Source organism: Notechis scutatus, chromosome 6, assembly GCF_049901735.1.
Source record: "Notechis scutatus isolate UNSWTSFEM ecotype Mainland chromosome 6, rNotScu1.2, whole genome shotgun sequence".
Classification (NCBI taxonomy): Eukaryota; Metazoa; Chordata; class Lepidosauria; order Squamata; family Elapidae; genus Notechis; species Notechis scutatus.
In genome coordinates this window covers 4,864,149-4,889,019 of record NC_142014.1, presented here as the reverse complement: position 1 = coordinate 4,889,019, position 24,871 = coordinate 4,864,149, and the positions used below count along the sequence as shown (strand labels likewise).

The following is a 24,871-nucleotide window of genomic DNA, read 5'->3' as shown; positions in this document are numbered from 1 at the left end:
ATATTTAGATTAAATAAAAATGACAAAAGGAGTTACAAGATACTAGAGGAGAAGCAGGACAGATTCACCAAAAGGCTAATAAGAGTTGAAATTCTAAAAAGAACAAGAGATGATGGATAGACACAGAATACTCTTTAACATGGTGGTTATTTGAATAAGTGTTAGAAAAAAGATGCAGAAAGTAGAAATTGGGAAAATAATTTTATTTGTATTGAAATATAATAGAACCTATTATGATTACTATCTATACACAAATGTTAGAAGTTGAAAAAGCATGACTATGTATATTTAAATGGTAATGTCACTATCAGAATTGTATGCAAAACATATTGACCCAAATAATACACTGTTCACTAAACATTTAATGATATATATATATATATACGTTGCTACAACTTTAAAAGCACAACTATAATGACGTGGGAAAATACCCAAACAAAGCTGAATACCATACATACATACATACATACATACATACATATAATTTATAATATTTATAGTATTTATATTTATATATAAAGTTGTTTGATCATTATTATGTTCAATTTGGGCATGTTCTTCTTGCAAGTTTTGGGGTTTCTCATTTTGTAGGTTGAGTTTCAGAGTTTCCTCTAGAGTCGTGATGGCAACCTATGGCCATCTCTCTGGGCATCATCTGTTGCTCTTCTGGGTTTCAGAATGCTCATGTGCACTGGTCTTTGCGTGCACGGGAGTGCCGGAAATCAGAAGAACAGGTGGCTGCATGCTCATGTAAGCAGAGGAGCTGCTCTTCTGGTTTCCGGTCCTTCCCCCCGCACGCGCATGTGCACATGCTCCCATTTCGGCACTCAGTGCAGAAGTTTCACCAACACTACACTCTAGACCCTTTACTTTTTCTTCTAGTAAATTAATTTACATTTGGTACATATATAGTTTGAGTCTTCTATGGGCATAAGCATATACATCGTGATGGCGAACCTACGGCACGTATGCCACAAGTGGCACATAGAGCCATTATTGTGGGCACGCGAGCCCCAGCCAAACTTACCTGCATTGCGCATGTGCGTGCCTCCCAGCTGATTTTTGCCCTGTTTGAGGCCGTTTTTGCCCTCCCAGAGGCTTGAGGGAAGCCTCTGCAGCCTTGGGAGGCCGAAAAACAGGCCTTCCAGAAATACTGGAACTGCCAAAACAGGCCCATTTTCAGCCTCCCGAGGCTGCAGAGGCTTCCCTTGAGCCTCCGGGAGGGCGAAAACAACCTCAAAGGGGCCAAAAATCTGCTGGGAAGAGCATGCATGTGCAGTGCAGGTGACGGGGCAGGGCAGGAGTGTTGCGCATGCATGCATGGGGGGGCGGGCGCATTGCATTGTGGGTGGCGGCACAAGTGCGCACTTTTGGCACACCACAACAAAATGGTTCACCATCACTGGTATACATGGAACATGTTTTGCAGGTCATAATAGTGCCAGTTTCTTTTTCCACGAGTGGATTTTAAAAGAATTGAAATGTAGAAGGTTTTGCCACAGATTTTTAAAAGAGAAAAATGTTCCAATTTAGAATTTGATATTCTAACAGATCATTTAAATTTTCAAATTGAGGGGGGAAAAGTCTAACCAAAAATTTAAAGGAAATGTTTTTAAAGCAGTTACAAAATTTAAGTTTAAGGATTTGAAATTCTATAGTTCAAAATTGTCTAGTTTAAAATTTTAAAGTTCTAGCAGATCCTTTAAATTGTCCAATTTTAAACTTTTCAGAGTTGAGTGAGCTTAAGTGCAAGGTTCATTCTTAGCCTGTAATGGAATGTTCTATAATTATTCCTTTCCTCCCTTCCTTCTTGTGATCCTTTCCCTCCCTGTCTTCTTGTGGGCTTTATTTATCTCTTCCTTCTCTGCCTTTATATTTTCCGTACTTGTTCTTGTTTACTTGCCTTTCATTTTTTGGCCTTGTGTCCTATGTTTGTCTTCTTATCCTCTGTTCCTGTTTGCTTTTCTCCTGCCATTACTGGATATTCAGCTCTCCCTGCTGAGAGAAGTCCATGGTGTTGTCCTCCACCTGGTCTGTGGGTCTGCCATGATGTTCTGTTGCCATTCGCAGTCATCGGTTCACTGTCACTGGTTCTCAGTCACTGGTCTGCTGTGCTGCAACGCTCCACCACCACCACAAGCCTCCAGTTCCACCGTTGCTTTCCACACTACTCTCTGCATTGCTCTCGGGATCTGCTTCACTGTGCTGCCCTTTGCTGCTGGCTCTCCTTCCTGTTGTGCTGCCACTGCTCTTTGATCCTCGGCCATTTGGCTCCCGTTTGCTGGTTCATCAGGCTGGTGTGTTTTTTCTCCCAGCAAACAAGGCCGTGTCCTCTCTACAGACCAACTCACCTTTTGTTGTCTGCCAGACATTGCTTTGCCCTCAGTCAGCTCACCTGTCTGCCCTACGCATGATTTTCCTCCCTGCTTGCGCCACTCACTCACCAGCTCATCTCCTTGTTCTCCACCGATTCGTTGTGCCTTTCTGCTCATGTCACTTCAATGGGCCTCTGGTCTCTTGGGTGGGCCTCTTGGGTGCAGATGGGCTTCTCTCAGCAGGCCAAGTTCACTCTGGGCCGCTGCCCTTGGTGGCGTTTTCTTTCTATTTCTCCAATCTTTTCTCTCCTTTTCCTTTCTCCACTCTTTTTTTCTTTTTGTATGATTTATCTTTCCCTTTCCACCTCTCCTCCTATCATTTATCTTAATTTAATAGCAACTTTCCCCCCCATGATGTAACTATGCTTCCTCCATTGCCGCCATCTTGGAAGAAGACTGGATTGTTCCAGCCCAATTAACAGCATTCTCTGTTTTAAGACTGTCTAACATTGCATTTGTATCAACTTTAGCCCAAATTAACTTTTTATTTTGGGTCACCTCTAAGTTTTAGTGAGCCATCTATTGGCCATGTTATATGATCTTAAATCTGAATGACCTCATATAGTCATGCTCACAGGCTGATGATCATTTTCATCACCTGAATGTACAGTAACCTCTGAGAAGAGGTCAGCTTCATCTCTAGATACACATAAGCAATCTAGCATTCTACTTGAGTGGGCTGAGTGGTAAGGGTAAGGGTATATGTAATTATTATCCTTACCTCCCAGATTTGAAGATTTCCTTTAAAAATTAAAGAGAGTAGGAACAGACCAGCAGTATTACTTTTGTTGTCTCTAGAAAACCACTGGGGATGATTGTCAAGAAACTCCTTTGGGAATCCTTTCTTTGAGTAAACTCATGCAAAGATGGACCTAATATAACTTGTCAGAATATTCATGAACTGGCAGAGACATGGATAACAAGGTCGGCCAATGGGAGCCGAATGGGGGGCTTATACCTAAGTCTTATACCTGGTCATGGTTTATCTCTGCTCTGTGCTCTCAGCTCCGAAAGTGAAACTAAACCTCTCTGCTCCGAGCTGTGAATCTGCTGCTTGTGTTTTGCTTGTGTTACGTTGGAAGAATCTACAATTAGTATTGTACATTTTACTCAGAACTGCTTAACTCATCTGGACATAATATACTTAGACTTCAGCAAGGCATTTGACAAAGTAGATCAAAACCTACTTCTTTGCTAAGCTAGAAAAAAGTGGGATAGATAGCATCACCACCAAATGGATTTGTAACTGTGTACTTGATGAGTAGTCCTTAATTGGGTCTATGTCTACATGGAGGGAAGGAAGCAGTGGGATACCACAAGGTTCTCTCTTAGGCCCAGCACTCTTCAATATCTTCATAAACGACTTAGATGAGGGAATAGAAGGGGAACTTGCAAAATTTGTGGATGATACTAAGCTGGCAGGAATAGTCAGCACCCTAGATGATAGGCTCAAGATGCAGATGAATCTTGACAGACTTCAACACTGGGCCCTATCTAACAAAATGAAATTCAATGTAGAGAAAAGTAAAGTCCTACACTTAGGCAAGAAAAACCAAAAGTACACCTATAGACTGGGTGAAACCAGGCTTAATAGCAGTAAATGTGAGAGGGATCTTGGAGTCTTAGTGGACAACCAGCTAAATATGAGCCAATAGTTTGTGGCAGCAGCCCAAAAAGCCAATGCAATCCTAAATTGCATTAACAGAGGGATACAATCAAGATCAAGTGAAGTACTAATACCACTCTATAAAGCTTTAATAAGACCACACCTAGAGTAGTGCATCCAGTTTTGGTCACCACACTATAAAAAAGATTTTGAGACTCTAGAAAAAGTGCAGAGAAGAGCAAGCAGGATCATTAAGGAGGCTGGAGACTAAAACATATAAAGAATGGTTACAGGAACTGGGCATGGCTAGTCTAGTGAAGAGAAGGACCAGGGGAGACAGGATAGCAGTCTTCCAATATTTGAGGGGCTGTCACAAAGAGGAAGGGGTCAAGCTATTTTCTAAAGCATCTGTATGCCAGACAAGGAATAAGGGATGGAAACTGAACAAGGAGAGATTTAACCTGGAAACAAGGAGAAACTTTCTGACATTGAGAACAATCAACCAATGGCACAGTTTGCCTTCTGAAGTTTTGGGAGCTTTATCACTTGAGATTTTCAAGAAGAGATTGGACTGCCATTTGTCAGAAATGGTGTAGGGTCTCCTGCTTGGGCGGGGGGTTGGACTAGATTACCTACAAGTCCCTTGCAACTGTATTAATCTGTTACATCTGATGATATAATGCACCTCTGCCTCCTCTTTTTGTAGATTTGTTTTTGAACAATTTGTATGCATCCATCAGTACATTCCAATCATGGTTTCGTCCAACCAGGTTTCTGTAATAGCAACTATGTCATACCTGCCCTCGTGTACTATTGCTTATAGTTTACCCTGTTTGTTCCCCAAGCTTTGAGCAATTGTATATAAGCATTTAAGACTTTTATTCCTGTCCGCGGGTATGATTTCTGGATCTCCTAATTGTTGTTTGGGATTTTCTTTTTTTCTCATCACTCCCTACCTCATTGTTTGATTTTTTTTCTTGAGATTTATGGTTGGTTTTGTGTTTTAGAGATTCTAAAGATTGGTCACCCTCCCACTTCAATTGATGAGTTGGGCCAGTCTTTTTCCTAGTACATTTCCCGTTTTCATGAAGTACAGTGATCCCTTGACAGGAGTCCTTTTTGTAGGTAATGCAGTCCATGGTCTGGGAAACCAAAGTTTTCTTGGTGACACCAACCCTTTAGCCAGTGGTTTATTTCTAGAATTCTTTTTTCCCTCCATGGGTGTTGGCCTTTCGTTGGGAGTTCTGATGAGAACACTGCTTGTGCTCTTAGCTCCTTAACTTTACTGTTTAGTTGCTTATAATCTCTCAATATTGTACTTAGGTTTTTTGTTGTGTCATTTGTCCCAATCAGAGGTGGGATTTACCAGTTCTGACTGGTTCTATAGAACCCCTTGTTAACTTTCTAAGCAGTTCGGAGAACTGGTAGTTAGAAGAAATCTATTTTTGTTTTTTTCTACCCTTATTACATTCTTGGCAGTATGCCTAGACTTACTGTCTCCAAAGCAAGTTTTTTTTTTTACTTTTTTAAAGGGGAAGGGTTATTTTAAGCTTTTTACACTGCTGTTGGGAGGAGATACTCCCCTGGATATACTTCCAGCCACATGCAACAATCAGCACTTTGAAGAAATAATTGAATAACCAGAAAGGAGCTTTTAATGACAAGGAAACAAGATGAGGGACATTCAGCAAGACTTCTTGGCTAGCTAGAAAGATTGACATTCAAACCAGGGGTGGGATGCTACTGGTTCTGCTCGGTTCTATAGAGCCGGTAGCTCTGAAGAGCAGCAGACACCGAACCAGTTTGGTGTTTGCTGCTGTTTGGCCCACCCACCCGCCCAGGCTCTTACCTGTCCTTTATTTCCTGCTTTTTCAACTTCAGCTGCTTTCCACGGCACAGCTGAGATTGAAAAAGCAAGGGGGGAAAGGCTTTTCAAACGCTGCGCACCTGCGCACAGCGCTTTTCAGCTGTCCAGGCAGTACAGCCTAAGGTTGTTTTACACATGCCCACAGCGTGCAAAACATAGTCACCGAACTGGTAGTAACACCGGTTGAGTCCCACCCCGATTCAAACATGAGTTTACAAACCCTTTGTTAGGGATAACATTGTTTACCCTAACTGGTTTGGGTAAAAATAATAAATATGGTATCATGGTTTGTTAGTTAAAGTGTGTGTAACTTTAACAGCAAGAATGTAATTAAGGGTGTGGTTGTAAAAGCACTATATAAGAAGCGAGGCAATTGCAGCTCACTCTCTCTGGCTTACTGATCCCTAATTACTGGATGGATTGATGACTGCATTCTTGCTGGAACGGGGAGAGAAGAAGGAGTGTTGATTTTTCTCAACGGAGAGAATATAAAGATTGGACTGATTTATTGTAAGTGAACTGACATTGGCTATTCAACACGGACTTTGCAAATAGAGTATCCCCGGCAAGACTTGACTGAAATTGATATATGACTAATGGACCGTTTATTTGACTATGCTATAATTCTTAAATGGAATAAACTATATTTTTGATAGCACAAGCGTATCTATATTTTTACTGCGTGTTAACTAGAAAACTTATCTCACACATTTACCTGTCTTCCTATCTGACTTCGCTGTACATTCTGTTTAGTTTGTTTTCCTTAACACCCATTGGGGAATCCAGGACTAACACCCTTTCTGAGTTTTGGTCTAAAACTGGTTTTTGGTGAAGTTTAATTCTGTATTTGGTGACGTTTAATCCTGTGTTTATTGGTGGGGTAATTTTCCCTATTCAGCTTTGTTTGGAAGGAAAAAGGTTCATCTCTGTTCCTGAAAATAAACTGGGTTGAGAAATCTGGCTAGTTCCTGAGTCTATTTGTTCTGGTAATTGGTTTAACAAGCAACAGTTATTGTTGTGATTTAATTATTTGTATTGTGTTTGAATTTTTTCAACCATGAGGCAGCTCATGGTTTCTTTTTCTATCTGGGGAGGGGTCTTCCTTCGCATGGGGCGCTCTAGGTGGGGGAGGAAATTAAGTCACCTCCCAAAAAGATGACCTAGCCCTTTTTTCGGGGGTCAAAAAAAAATAAGGCCCGGCCTTATTTTGTGAGAAACACGGTAATTATTTTGGTTAGGTTCTTAACCACATCTTTAATTTTTGCTTCAGGGAGACAACATTCTTCCCTAGATTACATGTCTACAGATGGCTGGTTCTGTTCCTTTGAGAATATAATTTTCTGTCGCTAACACTCGCCTTCCTTTTTTAGGGGGTGCAGTCTGGGGTGCTTTTCTGTTTATCTCAGATATGTTTGCTATGACTTTTTAGGGGTATTCGATGATGTCGCTTTTCTAAGTGTCTGCGTGTTTTCTTTAAGGGGGGGTGTTGTGGGCTTGCGTATTTTCATCTAGGAGGAGAAATTAATTGCTCAGTTTTAATGGGGCTGCTTTTGGTTGGATTAGATTGGGCAGTATGGATTTGTTAGCTGTATGCTGTTGTTTTTTTTTATTGTGTTTCCTTCTATATGTGACATACCTCCATTTATCTTCCTCCAAGTGTTTATCAGCAGGGTCAAATCCTTTGAGAGTTATTTGTTCATTATTTGGTTTGATTTGTCCATAGCTTTCTTGCGTAGGTTGGAATTTGGCTAGAGTTGCTTCTAGATTCCTTACTTTTTCCTCTAGCAGTTCACATACTTTACATTTAATACATGTGTAATTTGGGTGTTCTTTGGGCATAAGCAGATACATGGAATATATATTGCATACCACAATAATATCAGTCACCTGTTCCATGAGTTTGTTTCTTTTTGCTGGTTCTTTTTAGGAGAAAAAATATGTAAAAGTAGGACATTTTACTTCAATTTTATTTGTAGTCATTTTTGAACGGCATTCTGCTGCATGGTGCCCCTCCTTTCCACACTTAAAACAGCCAGATGGTCTTGTAGTCATCGTAGTTTGGGGGTGAAAACCTCCCGCTTCCACTGGGGTGGGGATCTTATCCAAATTCTGCCACAGCAGTACTGGTTATGGGCCATGTCTATCTATGCCTCCTCTGCCATCAGGCACCATTCACACAGAAGGTTGGAGCTCCATGGCCCAGGCAGGCAGTGTACAGGTCGTCATTGAGTCCATCTTTGAACCAAGAGACTAGGATATCTTCTGGCCAGTCGACTCGGCCAGCCAGGTCGCGAAATTCCTTGGTGTATTCGGCCACAGGGTGACCTTGCTTTACAACCCTAATGCGGTTGTGGACTTTTTGATCAGCGTGAGGATCTTAGAAGCAGTGGCGTAGGGCCGTCATGAATCGATTGAGGTTCCTCAGCTCTGGGGCGTTGTGGAGGGTAATCCACCTGGCAGCTGCTCCTTCTAGGGCCAGAGTTACGACTCGCACTCGGGCCCCCTGAGTCGGGAAGTTCCACCCAGGAAGTTCCATGCCAGGAAGAATCCCAGTTTCTGGGGTTCCCCATCGAATTTCACCCCCAAGGGTGGGATCTTTCTCTGCAGTTGTATATCTCTGGGTGGGCTGGGCTTAATCCCCTGCTCTGGAATGGCAAGTGGTTGGGTACCTGGCATTGCTGCTGGCCCTCCAGCTTGTTCCATTGCTCAATCATTCTCAGCTGGATCATAGGTGACAGCTTGGGTTCTCTCAATTTCTGGTTTACTCTCTCTCCTTTATTGGCGACCTGGTTCATCCCTCACATTGAGGCCCTCCAGGGCTTCCCTCACGAGATGATTTATGTACCATTTCAATTGGTCATCTGCCAGTGGTTCCTCGACCCATTCTTCCTGAACAGAAAGGGCCTCCAGCTCCATTTTCCACCCGGGTTTATGGTTACCACGGGTGAGGGTTACTCCCTTGGTCCTTCCATCCCAGCTGTCTCTTTTTCCTACGCCTATAGACCATCGGGGCTTCATGGAATTTTCGCAGGCAACTTCGATGTCTTCGATGGGATACACAAAGCCAGTGTCTGGCTGGGTAGTTGTCGAAGTTTCTCCCCAGTATTCGGCTTCCCCTTGCTCCTTGTTATGTTCAGACATTTTCGCAGGGTGCACTTGGTAGAGTGATGTTCTTTTTTTTGGAATCAAATCCAGTACCTGTCAATAGTGGTGTTCCCCAAGGCAGTGTTCTAGGACCAACTCTCTTCATACTCTACATAAACGACCTCTGTGATCATATTAAGAGCAATTGCGTTCTCTTCGCTGATGATGTAAAGCTGTTCAATACCACAGACAATACTGCTACCCTACAAAAAGATCTTGACTATGTATCCGAATGGTCAAACAAATGGCAACTTCAAATCTCAACAAATAAATGCTCTGTCTTACATATTGGCAAAAAAAATCAGAAAATAAAATACAAGCTGAATAGTCAAGATCTTGTTGATGACCCAAGCTCTGTAAAGGACCTTGGAATACTCACCTCTAATGATCTAAGTGCTAGAGCACACTGCAACTACATAGCCAAAAAGGCATTAAGAGTTGTTAACCTAATCCTACGTAGCTTTTTCTCTGGTAATATCACACTACTAACCAGAGCATACAAAACATTTGTTAGACCAATACTCGAATACAGTTCATCAGTCTGGAACCCACACTACGTATCTGATATTAGCACAATTGAGAAAGTCCAGAAATATTTCACAAGAAGAGTTCTCCACTCCTCTACTCGCTGTAGAATACCTTATGCCACCAGACTTGAAATTCTAGAACTAGAAAACCTTGAATTACACCGTCTTCGGTCTGACTTTAAGCATGGTATACAAAATCATACATTGCAATGTCCTACCTGTCAATGAATACTTCAGCTTCAACCATAACAACACAAGAGCACACAATAGATACAAACTCAAAGTAAACCGCACCAAACTTGATTGCAGGAAATATGACTTCAGCAATAGAGTGGTCAATGTCTGGAATACTCTACCCGACTCTGTAGTTTCTTCCCCAAACCCCAAAAACTTTAACCTTAGACTGTCTACTATTGACCTCACCCCTTTCCTAAGAGGTCTGTAGGGGGCGTGCATAAGCGCACCAACGTGCCTACCATCCCTGTCCTATTGTTTCTCTTATTCTTTTATTTTTCTTATATGTAACCATTTCATGTATTCACAACTATGTATACATTTATACTTATTATCTTGTAAACAATTGGCAAATCAAATAAATAAATAAATAAATAAATAAATAAATGTTCCTCTCCGGGTTGACTACTATTGCAGTCCCTGCTTTATGTAAGGCCCAGGCTCTCTCCCCTTCAAACGATAAGAATGAACTTCTGAAAGCTGAGTATTTCAAAAGGAATTATTTATTGTGAAAAGGAAGTTATCCAGGTACTAGTCAAAGCAGGGTCTAATATGCCTCCAGGCGTACAGCATAGATAAAGGGAGTTAGAACCCCTTCCCTTATTCTGATGTGGATTTAGTCAATACAAAGAAGCGACGTGTTAATTCCTCCCCTCCTTTTCTGGGAACATAGTTGAGAAAAGTTTCCCAGGAAGTTTCTTTCGGAGCTGGAATTTTTATGGCCCCTTCTCCTCTTGCTATCTCTCCAAGAGGTGACATGTTTCCAGGCATCTGGGCTCTAGTCACCAGTTGTATATCATGTGCAAGTTATACAGATTCAATACAAGACTTAAGATATTCATGTTACATCAAAAAGGATTACTTGTACCAACTCCCCCCTCTTTCTTCTTCCAATTGAAGAATGGCAGATACATGGATCTGACACCTTGCTTTTGTCCACATTAAATTTCTGTTGTTGGATAAGGCCTATTGTTCAAGTCTGTCAGGATCATTTTGGATCCTGAGCTTGACTTCTGGGATGTTGGCTATTCCTGGCAGCTTAGTGTCATCTGTAAATTTGATGAGTTCCCCTTCTATTCCCTTTTCTAAGTCATTTATGAAGATATTGAAGAGTACTGGGCCTAAGACAGAGCCTTGTGGTACCCCTCTACTTACTTTTCTCCATGTCAATGTAGTACCATTAAGGACTACTCATTGAGTATGGTTTGTCAGCCATCTATAAATCTATCTGGTAGTGATGTTGTTTATTCCACATTTACATTCTAGTACAAATACTTAGTATTAAAATAACATATAATAAAAATATTTCAAATATTTCAGAAATAAACATGTACAAGTTATTTTATTGTTGAAATATTTTTTTAAGAAAACTTTGGAAATATTCCCATAACTATAGAAAAATAGTTATTTGACTTCTTTGAGATTCTATGAAAGCTCTTTTATGTAAGGCAGACTGGCAATCTTGTTTTAGAAATAAAATTAATGGTTATAAAGTTCTTTCCACTACTATATATCTACTAATATGTATCTTCAATATCAATTAAAAACAATGTTTCCTTTTAACAGTAGAATTTAAAACGTCTATTTTTTTCTATAACTTCTATTTCATCATTTCTCTAAAACCTTTAGTGACTAAAATCCACATTTGTATATCTGTCTTAACAAATGGAACTATTTTAGAAAAAGCAAACAGAAATATTTTTTTTAAAGGAACCTTTTATATTTTGGGTCATACAAAGTCACTTAGTACCACACATTATTTAGGTAACATCATAGCATTTTAATAATTCAAGCTTAATCATCCAGAATAAGACTAGATTGGATATGTGCCTTCAACTCTTAAATGCACTAATCATTGATACTACTTTTTGTTATATAAAGACATTTCAATTTATTTCCATTCAAAATCTATATATTATGAGATAATAGCTAACAGTGAAGGAAGGTATAAAAAATGAGGGTAACTATAGGCTGATATTGTAGAAGGTCTTTTATAAAAGTTATTTTATTTTTAGAAAGTATTTAATCTGTGATATTAAACTGTTTTCACTGTTATCTGTGAGAAACAAGAACACAATCTAGAAACTTTACTTAGAATCTTCTGGGAACATTTTTCCTAATAGATGATAATATTTCAAAATATATTCATTCAAACAAAGAACAAAAATAAAAAGAACACTTAATCTTTGTATTTTGTCTTATAGCCTTTGCCAAAAGAGTATCACTTTGGTAATAATTTTGGATATGTGGTAGCTTTCAAGTCGTTTGATCAAAATGATTGGAAAAGTGTTACAGTTCCTCAACCTGAAATTGGTCGGTATGTCCATAAGGATGAATCAATGCTTCCTTCATCAAAGTATCAAGTAAAGGTGAAAGCATTTAATAACAAAGGAGAAGGACCTTTTAGTCTTACTGCTATTATCTATTCGGCAGAAGATGGTGAGTAAAAGATGGTGTGATGAAAGTTTAGGTTTTGATATGCTTGCTGCAATATATTAAAAGAATTCTCATGTAAACAGTCTAATTCCTAAGATCTATTTCCAAAGATTAAGTTGAACCAACCATGCTCTTTAACACATTGGCTGCCCACATATCATCTGAGTTAATTCTGACCGGTAATATCAGAGCAATCTATTTTTCCAAATGAATTGAAATTAGAAGCTCAAGGATGTCTGCCATGAAAAGAAAGCAACATTTAGGAAAGCGCATGTCATGATAATTCACATTTTAAGTGTATACCAAATAAAGCAATGTACTATAAAAGTTTCAGATTGTCAGGTTAATTTACATTTCTATGTAAAAAAAAATCCATTTTCTGTTGTTTTATTGAGCATATAGAAATGTAGGCCAAGCTTCTACATTCTGGAAATACACCAAAATTCTAAATTTAATAAAATCACTAGTATAAAATGTTAATCTAAATACCATACAAGATTATTCCATTTTATTTGAAAATTTTCATCCAATATATAATTGTTTCCTCTGAACAGTAACTACTTGGCACATATTTGACTGAGTGCCCAGTTACAGGATTAAAAAATGTTTTTAGCTTTTATGTTGCAACTTGCTAAAAAAAGATCTTCAAAAGAGCATTGATCTTTGTCTCATAAATGAATATTTATAGACATTGAACTGTCTTCAGTGAATTGTGTTCACAAGCTAAGTAGATTAGTATTTTCTTTTAAAAATATTTAAACAGAGCAGCAGTATCTGTTTAATTCAATTAATCTTGAATTAATAAAAATATGACAAGCAATTCAAAAATTAGATGTATGTATGTACGTATGTATGAATGACCTAGCAAAGTGAAAACTATAGGACACCAAAACTGTTCGTATTTATTCTGTCTATAAACAAAAAATAAACCGCACATTTTAGGCACTTGGGGAAATTCACTAATTGTACCTAACCACGACTGCATATTCAGGTACATAATTTGGATACTAAAAAAAAGATAATTATTAATTCAGTGCCTAATAAATGGTTATTTCATAAAAACATCTACTATATATCTTTTTGCTGCAATATACTAGTACTTCGATTCTTTATGGTGTTAGTGAGTATGTGAATGAGGATTCTTTGTGAATTTATATATTCACACATTTTTTAAAAATTTACATACAATATGTTTGGTGTTTGATTATTTTAAATGGTTCATAAATCTCCTTTTCAGAGTTCAAGGCAACTTGCTTAAGTAGAAACAAAATGAAAGATAAAACTGGTAGTTTTCTTGCCATAATTTCAGAAGTGGGCTGAGAGCCCAAAATTACCCAGATGACTTAAACTGGTGTAGTTGCTAAAGGAACCAGAAATTGGAAGAAATATTGACCATGCTGCCAAAGAAAACACCAAATGAAATAATTGGAAATCCTTGATTATTTACTCTACATTAGTCAGAATATTAGATGTACAATATTAATATTCTGTTCAATTTTCCAGCTCCTACTGAAAGGCCTAGAAATGTACAAATAAAAGTTCTGTCATCCACGGAAGTATCTGTTTCCTGGGAGCACATTTTCAACCCAGCTGTTACTGGGTATGAGGTGAGCTTAAAAATGCATTCTCTTTTATTATTCATACCAAAAGATATAAAAGAACTGAACATGCTATTGTAATATTTATTTTTATAGTCAAAACATGTATCTGAATTTGAAATGAATTATAAATACAAGAATAGCTTTTGAGAATTGTCTACTTTTGCCCTTTACTATTACTGAAGCATCTGTCTATATAAAGATACTATAGTGATTCGTAAATGATCAAACAAACAATTTCTAGAAAATGCAATAATGGTAAGCACAGGTAGCTTGTGACTAATGACCAGTGTTGAGCCCAAAATTTTTGTTCCTAGATGAGACATTTGTTAATTGTTAAGTGAATTTTGCCTCATTTTATGACCTTTCTTGCCACAGTTGTTAAGTGAAACATTGCAGTTGTAAGTTAGTAACATGGTTATTAAGTGAATCTGGTTTCTCCATTGACTTTGCTTATCAGAAAGTTACAAAAGATGATCACATAACCCCAGTACACTACAACCATCATAAATATGAGACAGTTGTCAAGTGACTGAATTTTTAGCATGTGACCATGGGGGATTGTGGAATGATCATAAACATAAACAACGGTCATAAGTCACCTTTTCCAGCTGCTTTTCTAACTTCAAGCCATTGTAAAGCACAGGACTATCTGTACTTAAGGAACTGATTCTATCAAAGTAAAATTAAGCACTTCAAAAGGCAGAAGGAAGATACATTTTTAAATTTAGAAGAAAGCAACACCAGGATTTCCTTCTCTTGCATGGAAGTAATTTGAAATAGTTTTCTTCGATGATAAGGAAGCAAATCCCATGTTTAAGCATTTGCTAAAACTTTCCTTGCTTTGTTTTTTCTTTCCAACCTACACATACTTTAACATACACAAAACACATCTAAACCAAGATTATATACATATAATAAATGGAAAAGTGATATATCTTAAAATCAAAATCATCAAGGCAAGATTTCTGTACTGTTGGCAATTACAGTAGAGACACTCATTTACTTAAACCAGCTAAAATGAGAATCATTGGACATGTCAATCATGCTAAACTGCCCCAGGTCATAGATTTGTAACAACTTGTAAAAACTGCTTCTTAATAACAATAAATAGTATAAATACTGTTTTTTCAGAGTATAAGATGGGCTCACGCTTCGGCCTCTGCCTCCCAGCAATTTGCCTCCTTGCAGCAATCAGCAAACAGCCTGGTCAGCTTCGGCACAGCCTGATTAGCACAAGCAGCTGATCAGTGTTGGTTGGATCGCCTTCCCGACAATCAGCTGTTTCAGGTGGCAGGGATTGCCATTGCCCATTGCCACCTCCGTGCACTCCATTTTCGGCTTCTGCATCCCATTTTTGCCTTCTGCATGGCTGGTTTTCGGCCTCTGCATGCCCCATTTTCCGCCTGTTTCAATCCCCACTGCCCGGAAAAGGTTGAAAGTGGGGTGTGTGGAGGCTGAAAATGGGATGCGGAGGCCGAAAACGGGGCACGCGGAGGCAGCAATGGGCAATGGCAATCCCTGCAGCCTGAAACAGCTGATTGTTGGGAAACCGCTCCATCAGACCATCAGCTGCTTGTGCTAATCAGGCTGTGCTGAAGTTGACCAGCTGTTTGCTGCAAATTGATGGGAGGCAGATGGGAGGCAGAGGCAGATTTTTTTTTTCTTGTTTTCCTCCCCAAAAGCTAGGTGCATCTTATACTTCGGAATGTCTGAAAAATATGGTAATTACAATGATTATATAACTCTCTCCATTGAGAGGGATAGCAAATAAATTGGAAATAAAACATAAAACATGACCAGGTTGGCAAAACACTGGTTGTTATTTAGAATTGAAGATTTCTGTTTTTTAGAGTGAAAGGAATATCCTACTTCCCTCTGATTATCTTATTTCTGTGATGGAATGGTTCCCCTTTGCACATACTACTTGACTTACAACAGTTCACTTAGTGCCTGTTCAAAGTTACAACTGCAGCAAAAAAGTGACTTATGGCTATTTTTCATACTTACAACCATTGCAACATCCTCATGATCACATGATCAAAATTCAGACGCTTGGCAACTGGTTCATATTTATGATGGTTGCATAATCCCAGGGTCATGCGATCCCCTTTTGCAATATTCTGACATGTCAATGAGGAAGCTAGATTCACATAACAGTGTTACTAACTTAAGAGCTACAGTGATTCATTTAACAACTGTGGCAAGTAAAGTCGTAAAATGGTGCAGAATTCACTTAACAATGGTCTCACTTAGCAACAGAAATTTGGGGCTCAATTGTGGTCATAAGTAGAGGACTATCTGTATAGACAGTTCAGTGATTTCAGGCTGAAATGGATTCACTACTGTTCTTTATTCAGCTTCCCAATTATTTTATAAGTAGTGCTAATTATACACATTCTAGTTCTTATATTTCAGTTTATTTATTTAACTGTTGTAGTATACACTGTCAAAACCTCTTGTGGTCTTCAATATGAATAAATTGAAAATGGAAATATTAAAATTTAAATTACAATATTAAAAATTGTTCAAATTGCAGCGGAAATAAATTGGATTAATAATTAAAATTATCATTTAAATCATTTAAACTGTATTTGTAAAAATATGGTTTAAGGGTCTTGTCAGAAGTTAGTAAACCTGTTTAGACCTGTTAAGTTTGCAGGGAACACAGAATTAGGTTGCAACTGAATGAGTCCAATCTTGAAGCTATCAGAGAAGCTTGAACAACATTAATCTCCAAATCGCACCAGGGTTTCAGATAAATATTGAAAAGCACTGCATAGAATATTGTCTTGAGGAATACCACAAAATAGTTCCCATTTTGAGCTGTCTTCGTGTAACCATCTGAAAGCTTTCTAAAAGATAGGAAAAGAATTCCTGCGCAGGAATCTTCCAGGAGCGTTTGGAGGATGCCATGGTCAATAATATCAAACTTTTTTTAAATTCAAAAAGCAAACTACATGGATCCTCAAATAACATAATCAAGTCAACAAAGGAAGTCTCAAAGCCATACAGTGGAGTCTATATGGACTAAAACATAAATATATGGCTTGTGCATAGCTGAGCTCAGTTGAAAAGCCATAGGTCTCTCACTCATGTTACTCAATCACGGGGATGAAGAGGGACAGACTTCTCTACAATTCTGAAAAATACAGAATGGGCTTCTTTAAAAGAGGTTTAATATTTTCTCCCTTAAACAGAGAAACACAATATTAACCAAAGCACCTCTAATAGATCAAAGATTAACAGAGTTGGAAGGGACTTTGTAGATCATTTAGTCCAACTCCCAACCCAAGCAGAAGACCTATACCATTTTTGACAAGTGGCTGTCCATGTCTCTTCTTGAAAGCCTCCAGTGATGAAGTACCCACAGCTTATGAAAGCAAGCTATTCCATTGGTTGATTGCTCTCACTGTCACAAAATTTATCCTTATTTCCAGGTTGAATCTCTCCTTGTTCAATTTCTTTGTCTGGCCTTCAGGTGCTTTGGAAAATAGCTTGACCCCCCTCCTCTCTATTGCAGCTCCTCAAATATTGGAATAATAATTTCCCAGGTAGAAATTACAAGACTGATTAACCAAGGAAGCAGAGAAAAAGCGGTACAACATACTTTTCCAAGAAGTTGTTGACACATTTGGATATCACAAACTGAAACTGATCCATTTTCATTATTCAGAAGAAATTACTTGACGCTTCCATAGACATGCTAAATACAAGAGTTTTATCCGCAAGTCCTTAATGAAAGGATTAGTACCAGGGGTGGGATTCAAAAATTTTAACAACCGATTCTGTGGGCATGGCTTAGGTGGTGGGTGTGGCTTGGTGGTCATGTGACTGGGTGGCCATGGCTTGGTGGTCATGTGACTGGCTGGGTGTGGCCAATTCAATATCACATCGAGGCACGTATCTCCTTGCCTGGCCTCTCATGACTGTGGGGATGCTGCAACAGTCATAAGTGTGAAACATGGTCATAAGTCATTTTTTTCAGTGCCATTGTAACTTTGAATGGTCCCTCCACACAAGCAAAGTACCAGCAAAGGAGGGGAAAAAAACTCCAGAGACGTTCCAGAGACAGGAAGTCTAGTCCTGCCAAGAATGTAATAAGGGTTAACGGAGAGGCAGTTTCTGTAAGCAACAGCAGAATGTTTCCTTCCTGCCTTCCTTACAGGATTAGGCCAGTAATTTCTTCTAACAACCGGTTCTCTGAACTGCTTAGAATGTTAACAACCGGTTCTAGCCACTAGGTGCGAACTGGTAGAATCTCACCCCTGATTAGTACAAAACCATTCTGACTCCTACTACAGTAAAAGCAGACATTAACGAATCAGTTGTGAATGTAAGTGCAGCCCACCTCTGATGCACATCCCTATACCAACGTTGTAGTGACGACTCTAAAGTGATTCCTCCAAAAGGATTCAATCTAAATAGTGGAGTTGCTGGGAGGAAATATTCCAGAAAAAAAAAATGTCCTATCAGTTTCTATGACCTCAAAATGCTATTTAAAAGGCAAATGGACTTTATTGGGTTTTTTTTTCCTTGAAAATATTTTGTTTCTCATCCAAGAAGTTTCTTCAGTTCTAAAGTCAAGAAGCAAAATGTTTTCAAGGAAAAGAACAAGAAAATCTAGTTGTTTTTTGAACAGCACCTTTGGCACAGCCATGACCTAGATGACTGTGTCATATGAACATCATGTCCTGCCATTCTTGTTGGAAGCAGGGTAGGGGGGGGAGGGAAGGATGGCTTGTTGGCATTTTTCGCAAGGTTTTGCTTTTGCTGTAACCGCTTGTGAATTAGGAAGCGGGGTTGTCTTCAGAGACAGAGGAGATTTCTTCCCAGCTGGTTCCAGTCTGGTTTCAAGGCTGTCATGGGCTGAGAGTGAACAGTTATCTGCCTAACACCTCAGAGTTCTTAAAACAACCTTGTGGCATCACATTGGCTGCCAGTAGACTGGCCAGGGGATTGGGTTTCAGGATGAAAAAATTGCTTTGTACTTTGCGTGGGCTTTTTCAGATTACACCTGACTTTACTGAAACCACAGTCTCTCAGTAAAAGTTCTTTTGATTCAACTCAATGGAATTAAGAGTCTTGCTGTCCTGAGGGACCCGTGGGGCATGAGAATCTCAATTTCTCCGTTTCTCCTGCTGAGTTAATTCTGAAATGTGGTATGTTTTTAAATATAAATTTCCATTGCTTTTGAAATAATTAGGAGTAATTATTTCAAATATATATTTCCTTTTATGTTTGACTTTTTTTTTGTCATTTTTACAGATCAGTTACTGGTCCAGCAGTGAAAAAGAAATAGCTGCAAATAGAGTGCAAGTGAGCAGTCAGAATTTTTCAGTAATGTTAGAAAACCTGAAGCCTTATACAAAATACTATACAAAAGTGGCAGCTTTCAATGCAGCTGGCATTGGACCTTACACTTATCCTTTGGATTTTGTTACAGAAAAAGCACGTAAGCATCTAAAGTAGGAGATGGAGATGTAAAGATAAGATCAGATGGACATAGAATAAAAGGAGACTTATATCTGTAGATTTCATCAGACAACACAATTTATCTTAAAACTCCTTACTCAAGATGAGCTCAATGTCTGGAAGCTTGAAATATTCCATTTTTGGTTTGTGGATGTTGTAATGTGTTAATTACCTTAAATTAATTTTTTCATGTGGAGTTGCCAGTTTGTCTAAATGTACTCAGTCATTGCTAGTAAATAATGCATATTGGTAGATACACAGACCTCTGGTGTGAAGTTGTTAAGATCCTGTAACATGGCTGCATAGTTTTGCTTCTGTCACTGAATAATTTTGCTACAGATCACTGTGTGGTCTGTAAATGCTGGGCAGTAGCTGCATAAGATTTAGTGACGATTTTTAAGCAAGAGAAAGCTATGGATAATTGTATAAATCAGAATGGGAGGTAAATAGTAGATGATACCATTGGTGAATTTTACTTGGGGACATAAATAAACAAATGTGTATGACTGAGAGAATAATGTTTATAAAATTTAATTGTACCGGTTACAATATACCAGTTTTATTCTATTTTGTTTTAGCTCCAAGGCAGCAACCAAGAATTATCAATGCTGTAAGGTCTGGTTCAAAGTACATCATCACGTGGGAACATGTTAAGTCACAGTCCAATGAATCTACTGTGAAAGGATATAAAGTAAGATTGATATTTAAGTCTTTTGGCAATGTTGGCTGTTTTGTTGTCCTATATGAATTGTACGTTATAAAGTAAATTGCTATTTAAAAGGAAGTGACATTTAAGAAAGGATATAAAATGCGAACAAATTTGGTTCCAGTGAATACAGGAATCTTATGAAATTTCTCTCAAAATCTATTATACTGATAATTCAGCTAATTCTTAGAAATTATCTTCTAACATGAGCCTTGACAAGATATAAAAATAGCTGTAAGGCAGAGAAACAGACCTATGAGTTCTTATTCTCTTACATTAGTAAGTGTGCCAGTCAACTTTTGTATTAGTATCTATTATGCTCAGAGCTGATTCATCTACTGTATGATGACATGCATGTCACTTCTTTTCAGTGGTGGAAAGAAGGAAGCAGATTGGAGATCAGTATAGGCCAGGGGTGCTGGCTGGGGAATTCTGGGAGTTGAAGTCCACAGGTCTTAAAGTTGCCAACTTGTAGATGTCTAAGCAGTGATGGCTTGTAATCATCCCTTGTAAATGTCTAAGCAGTGATGGCTGAAGAAATCTTTTTGGTACTTTCTTCATTTCAGCAAGAAGGAAGCATTAGGAACAATGGTCTACAGAGCACAGAAAAAGAATGACCCATAAAGAAGACAGGGCATGATTGCTTCCATAAATCCTCATATGAATTGTGGAAGTGTTGCTGTTTACTTCTCATAACAGTAATTGGCTAACAATTGGCTAACAATTGGCTAACAATTGGCTAAGTAATTGTTTCCTATTCGCAGTGATCATATTAATTAATGATTGCATTTTCTGGTAGAGCTTGTCTCTTTGCCCATTACTACTTCCTCTGGTAGACCATACACCATAGAAGCAACAGAAAATTTAAATATACAGATTACTTAAATATATTTTGCTAATGTTCTCTCACTAAATCTTAAAAAGGGAGTGGAAACTTTTCAAAATGGAAAATCATATTGATTCAAGACAGCATTTATAAATATTTTGCCTCGATTTTTTAATAATGACTTGGAGTATTAATTTGTTAGATGGTGTTTATGAACTTACCTTGCCATGATATTTTTGATTATTCTCTAAAAGGTGCTCTATAGACCAGATGGTCAATTTAATGGTACACTCTTTAAGACGGGTAACCATTATATTGAAGTTCCTGCACCTATTAAAGGACAGTACGTTGTTGAAGTTCGGGTCCACAGTGAAGGGGGAGATGGAGAAGTCGCTCACGTGAAAATTCCAGGTATGTCTATTAAAAAATGAAACTGTATGAAATACGATATTTTTTCTATACTTTAAATATTTTAATATTTAGCTAAGTTTAAGGTTTAAATGTTAACTCTGTTATCAATGTGCTATCTGGTCTCTTTTATATCCGATGGAGATAGTTGGTCAAAAATATGAAATATAAATAAATAAATATGTACAGTAGTCACTTATTTTCAAACCATTGTCTGACAAAAATTATTTGGTTTTCTAGTATTCAAACAGTTAATATATCATAAATATACATTTTAGTGGTTGAGAGAAGCCAATTAGCAATTTTTCACCAAGTCCCTTCCCCAAATTTTACTATTCTTCCTTACTGTGGGGCTGTTCCTGGAAGGGATGAACAAAGAATGCTGGGAGTGAAGCCAGAAACCAAGTCCCACAAAGTGTGAAGGTGATTCCAGCTAAAAGAAGTAGGCACACATATTGGGTAGCAATGTAGAAGGTATTGGACATGGATGATCACTTTAGGGGCAATAAAACAAAGGCATCATTTCATATTACATGGGGTAAACTTATTTTACTGAGAAAACTATGATTATAAAATAAGTGATGAGGTAATGCTGGATAATGAGTCCCCATGTGTGATAGGGGTCCACATTCTACTGAGGAGCTGAGGATCTTTCAGATTATTAATGGTTAGATTAATAATGGTTAGATTTAAATTTTGGCAATGTTCTGCTACTGATATTATCATTCAGGAAAAGAAAATCCAAAACTGACCATTTGATATTGATAGTTCATTATTGACATTGATCCTGGGACAGTCACTCTTCCGAGCCTTAGAAAGAAGGCAATGGCAAACCACTTCCCAAAAATGTTGTCAAGAAAAATAAACTGCAGGAGCTTGTCTGTGTAGTTGTCAGGAGTAAAGTGTAATTTGAAATCACACGGAGGCAAAATAATAACTCTTAATGAGGAGAAACATGAAGGTAATATTTAAAATAGGACAAGGTTTAGCAAATAATTAGAAAAATCTGATTATCATGATTCAGAGAATACAATTTTGGGAAGAATCTTTAAAACATCTGTTTTACTTGTAGCCTTGCTTAATCTTCAATCTTTTGTATAAAATGCAAACCTGTTTGATTTTCCAGGAGCTGCTGCTGGACTATTACCTAGCTGTATTGGTTTATTGTTGCCTGCCCTTGGTATCCTTATCTTTTGGGAATTCTGAATGTACCTGAACATGTCCTCAGTTTAGTGCAAAGGACTGAACCTAAAAGAAATCCTTCTTTTCTTCAATTTCTTGAGGCATTTTCCTAAGCCAAATAAATTACACTTCCGAGTATATTATCTTCCTAACAACTATGGAACTTCAAGGACTGAGGCACCCAGAAACTCCTTCATCAAGCAACTCAAGTTTTGAAAGTTTGAGGAACACTTTTTAACATGTTCAATGTTATGCCTTATGAAACACTTCTGCTGATCTGCAACAGTTGCATGATTCAGTCAAATGGGGCAAGTTACAGTGTAGTGTTAAATCTAATAATGTAAGCTGTATGGTAAAAATAAAATCACCACACATAGGTGCTTTAACTTTCATAATAAATTGTGAAAACATAATAGAGATTGAAAAAATGATTATATGTGGTATATGTAGAAGCAACTACGTCTGTCCGTACTATCCTATCTGTTTTGTGTACTGCATTTTTTTTAATGGCCCCTGACATTTATGACTTTTCAGGTTTTTAAAGATACAGTCAAAGCAAAAGCATTGCACTCATTTTACAGCTTTTGTACTTGAAGTGAATAAATGGATTGAAAACACTAAAATGCAAGTTAAGGAGTAAAAGACTTTATTTCTGGATCCATTATTAACAGCAAAAGATTCCAGTACCTAAATTATATAATGGGAATTTAACTCAACATATTGTTTTAAATAATGCAAATCAAGTGAGATTTATCTCAGTCACAAAGAAGTTTATTTTGCTGTAAATGATCTTAATAGCTATATAAACAAATTTACTTTTAGTATTTTATCTAAATGTAATTGCCACATTTGAGTAAATCAAATTACATAATTTAGATTTTAATATTACAGACACGTTATTTTTATTAATCCCAGTTGCATAAATATTGATATGAATATAGTATTTAAATAGTGTCTAAAATCAAAGCAAATGCTGCAATAACAAAGACATATGCAGTAAAAAGAAAACAAATTAGCAGTTAACAAAATCTATCTGACAGGATTGTTTTCCTCTAAGACACTTATTGCCTTCTTTTAATGAAGGCCAACCTGGAGGAAAATGATTTGTATTTTCCAATGAGTTAACATTGTTTTACTTCCTAGAGTTATAAATAAGAGTTGTAATGTCCGAATCCAATTTTCCCTATTTAATTATCCTAATACATTACAATTCAAAAATAGAGCTCAATTATTCTGTTTCCTTTAAATAAGTTTTCAAATTTAGGGTTCCCACAAAAGATAAAGAATGCCTTTGTTCTGAATGTTTCTATGCGGTATTTAATTTTTTTAAAAAGGTATACTTAATTCTTTTAGAAACTATTGAGAATTTGGTATGAATTAAAAGAAAAAAACTGCTCAAGTTATACTGAATCATTGGCTCAAGTAATAGTGCAAATGTCTGATGCTTCCAGAATTATAAGCTTGGAGTCATATTTTATTAGCAGAACCTTGCTAGCTGCTTTAGAAATAGAATTTAACTTTTTAGAGCGGATATTGTAGATGCCCATAATGATACCATCCATGTGATTCAAGAACAGATTTGTCAGTACTTTACACTCATTCTTTAATATGTATGACCTTGTATCATATATTTACATTTTAAAACTCTAGACTCTTCGTGCAAAATATCAATAACTCTTTAACTTTTGTTAGTTTGAAACTTTTTTAAACAGTAGGTCAAAGGATAATTTCTTTCTAACTGAATGTTAGAAGATGCATAAATGTTATTCATAATTATATACTTATTTAAAGAAACTAAAGTATCTTCATGCATAAGAAACTAATGTCTTTCTATATATTTTGATTTGGTTTACTTTTATGCAAAGTATCTCATATTTTATATAACCTAAGTTCACATTTTTTCTTTCTTTCTTTCTTTTTTGCCAAAATGCATGCCTGTCAGTTTCTAACACATGATAAAAATATCAAAAGTAGATATTTTTGCATGGATAACATTTGAAAAATCAAAGCATATGTATTTAATTTAAGTTGCAATACATTTGAGTGAGCTATCATCGCTCAGACTAATGAACTAATCCCAGATTTTCATTGTTCTGTGCAGCTGTACAAATTTTACTGAAATACTCAGTAAACAACCAACAGTTGTTGGCGCGACTCGTTATATACTGTATCATCTGGTTTACGTTGCAAGGTTCTTAATTAAAGTTTATATAGATACATTGCTTGTTTCCTTGTATTTCAGGCAATATTGATATTATTACCGGTATTTTATACTGGTAAATTTTAATTTTTTTAAAGTTACTTTTTATCATTTTCGTTACTATTGAATAGACCAGACTACACTTTGTCCATTTTATGGTTGAAAAATAAATTATAATTAAATAAATGTATTAATGGTACTCCAGATATAATAATTGTCATTTGCTTTTTCTAGAGCCTTAAATAGATTTCTTTGTATATGAGAGGTGGGAGGGAATAGGGAGAAGA

The 24,871-nt window shown here is 37.3% G+C and overlaps 1 protein-coding gene across 4 annotated transcripts in view; it reads left to right on the top strand.

Moving 5' to 3' along the window:
- CNTN1 (contactin 1) overlaps positions 1 to 24,603 on the top strand; it is a 290,436-nt gene extending 265,833 nt beyond the window's left edge. For all 4 annotated transcript variants that reach the window (XM_087969240.1, XM_087969238.1, XM_087969237.1 and 1 more), the window contains exons 20-25: positions 11,958 to 12,192; positions 13,693 to 13,796; positions 19,056 to 19,242; positions 19,841 to 19,953; positions 21,049 to 21,205; positions 22,329 to 24,603. In XM_087969240.1, coding sequence (XP_087825366.1) covers positions 11,958 to 12,192; positions 13,693 to 13,796; positions 19,056 to 19,242; positions 19,841 to 19,953; positions 21,049 to 21,205; positions 22,329 to 22,408 — 876 coding nt within the window. In that variant the 3' untranslated portion in view covers positions 22,409 to 24,603. The remainder of the gene's footprint in view (positions 1 to 11,957; positions 12,193 to 13,692; positions 13,797 to 19,055; positions 19,243 to 19,840; positions 19,954 to 21,048; positions 21,206 to 22,328) is intronic.
- Positions 24,604 to 24,871: the final 268 nt, after the last annotated feature.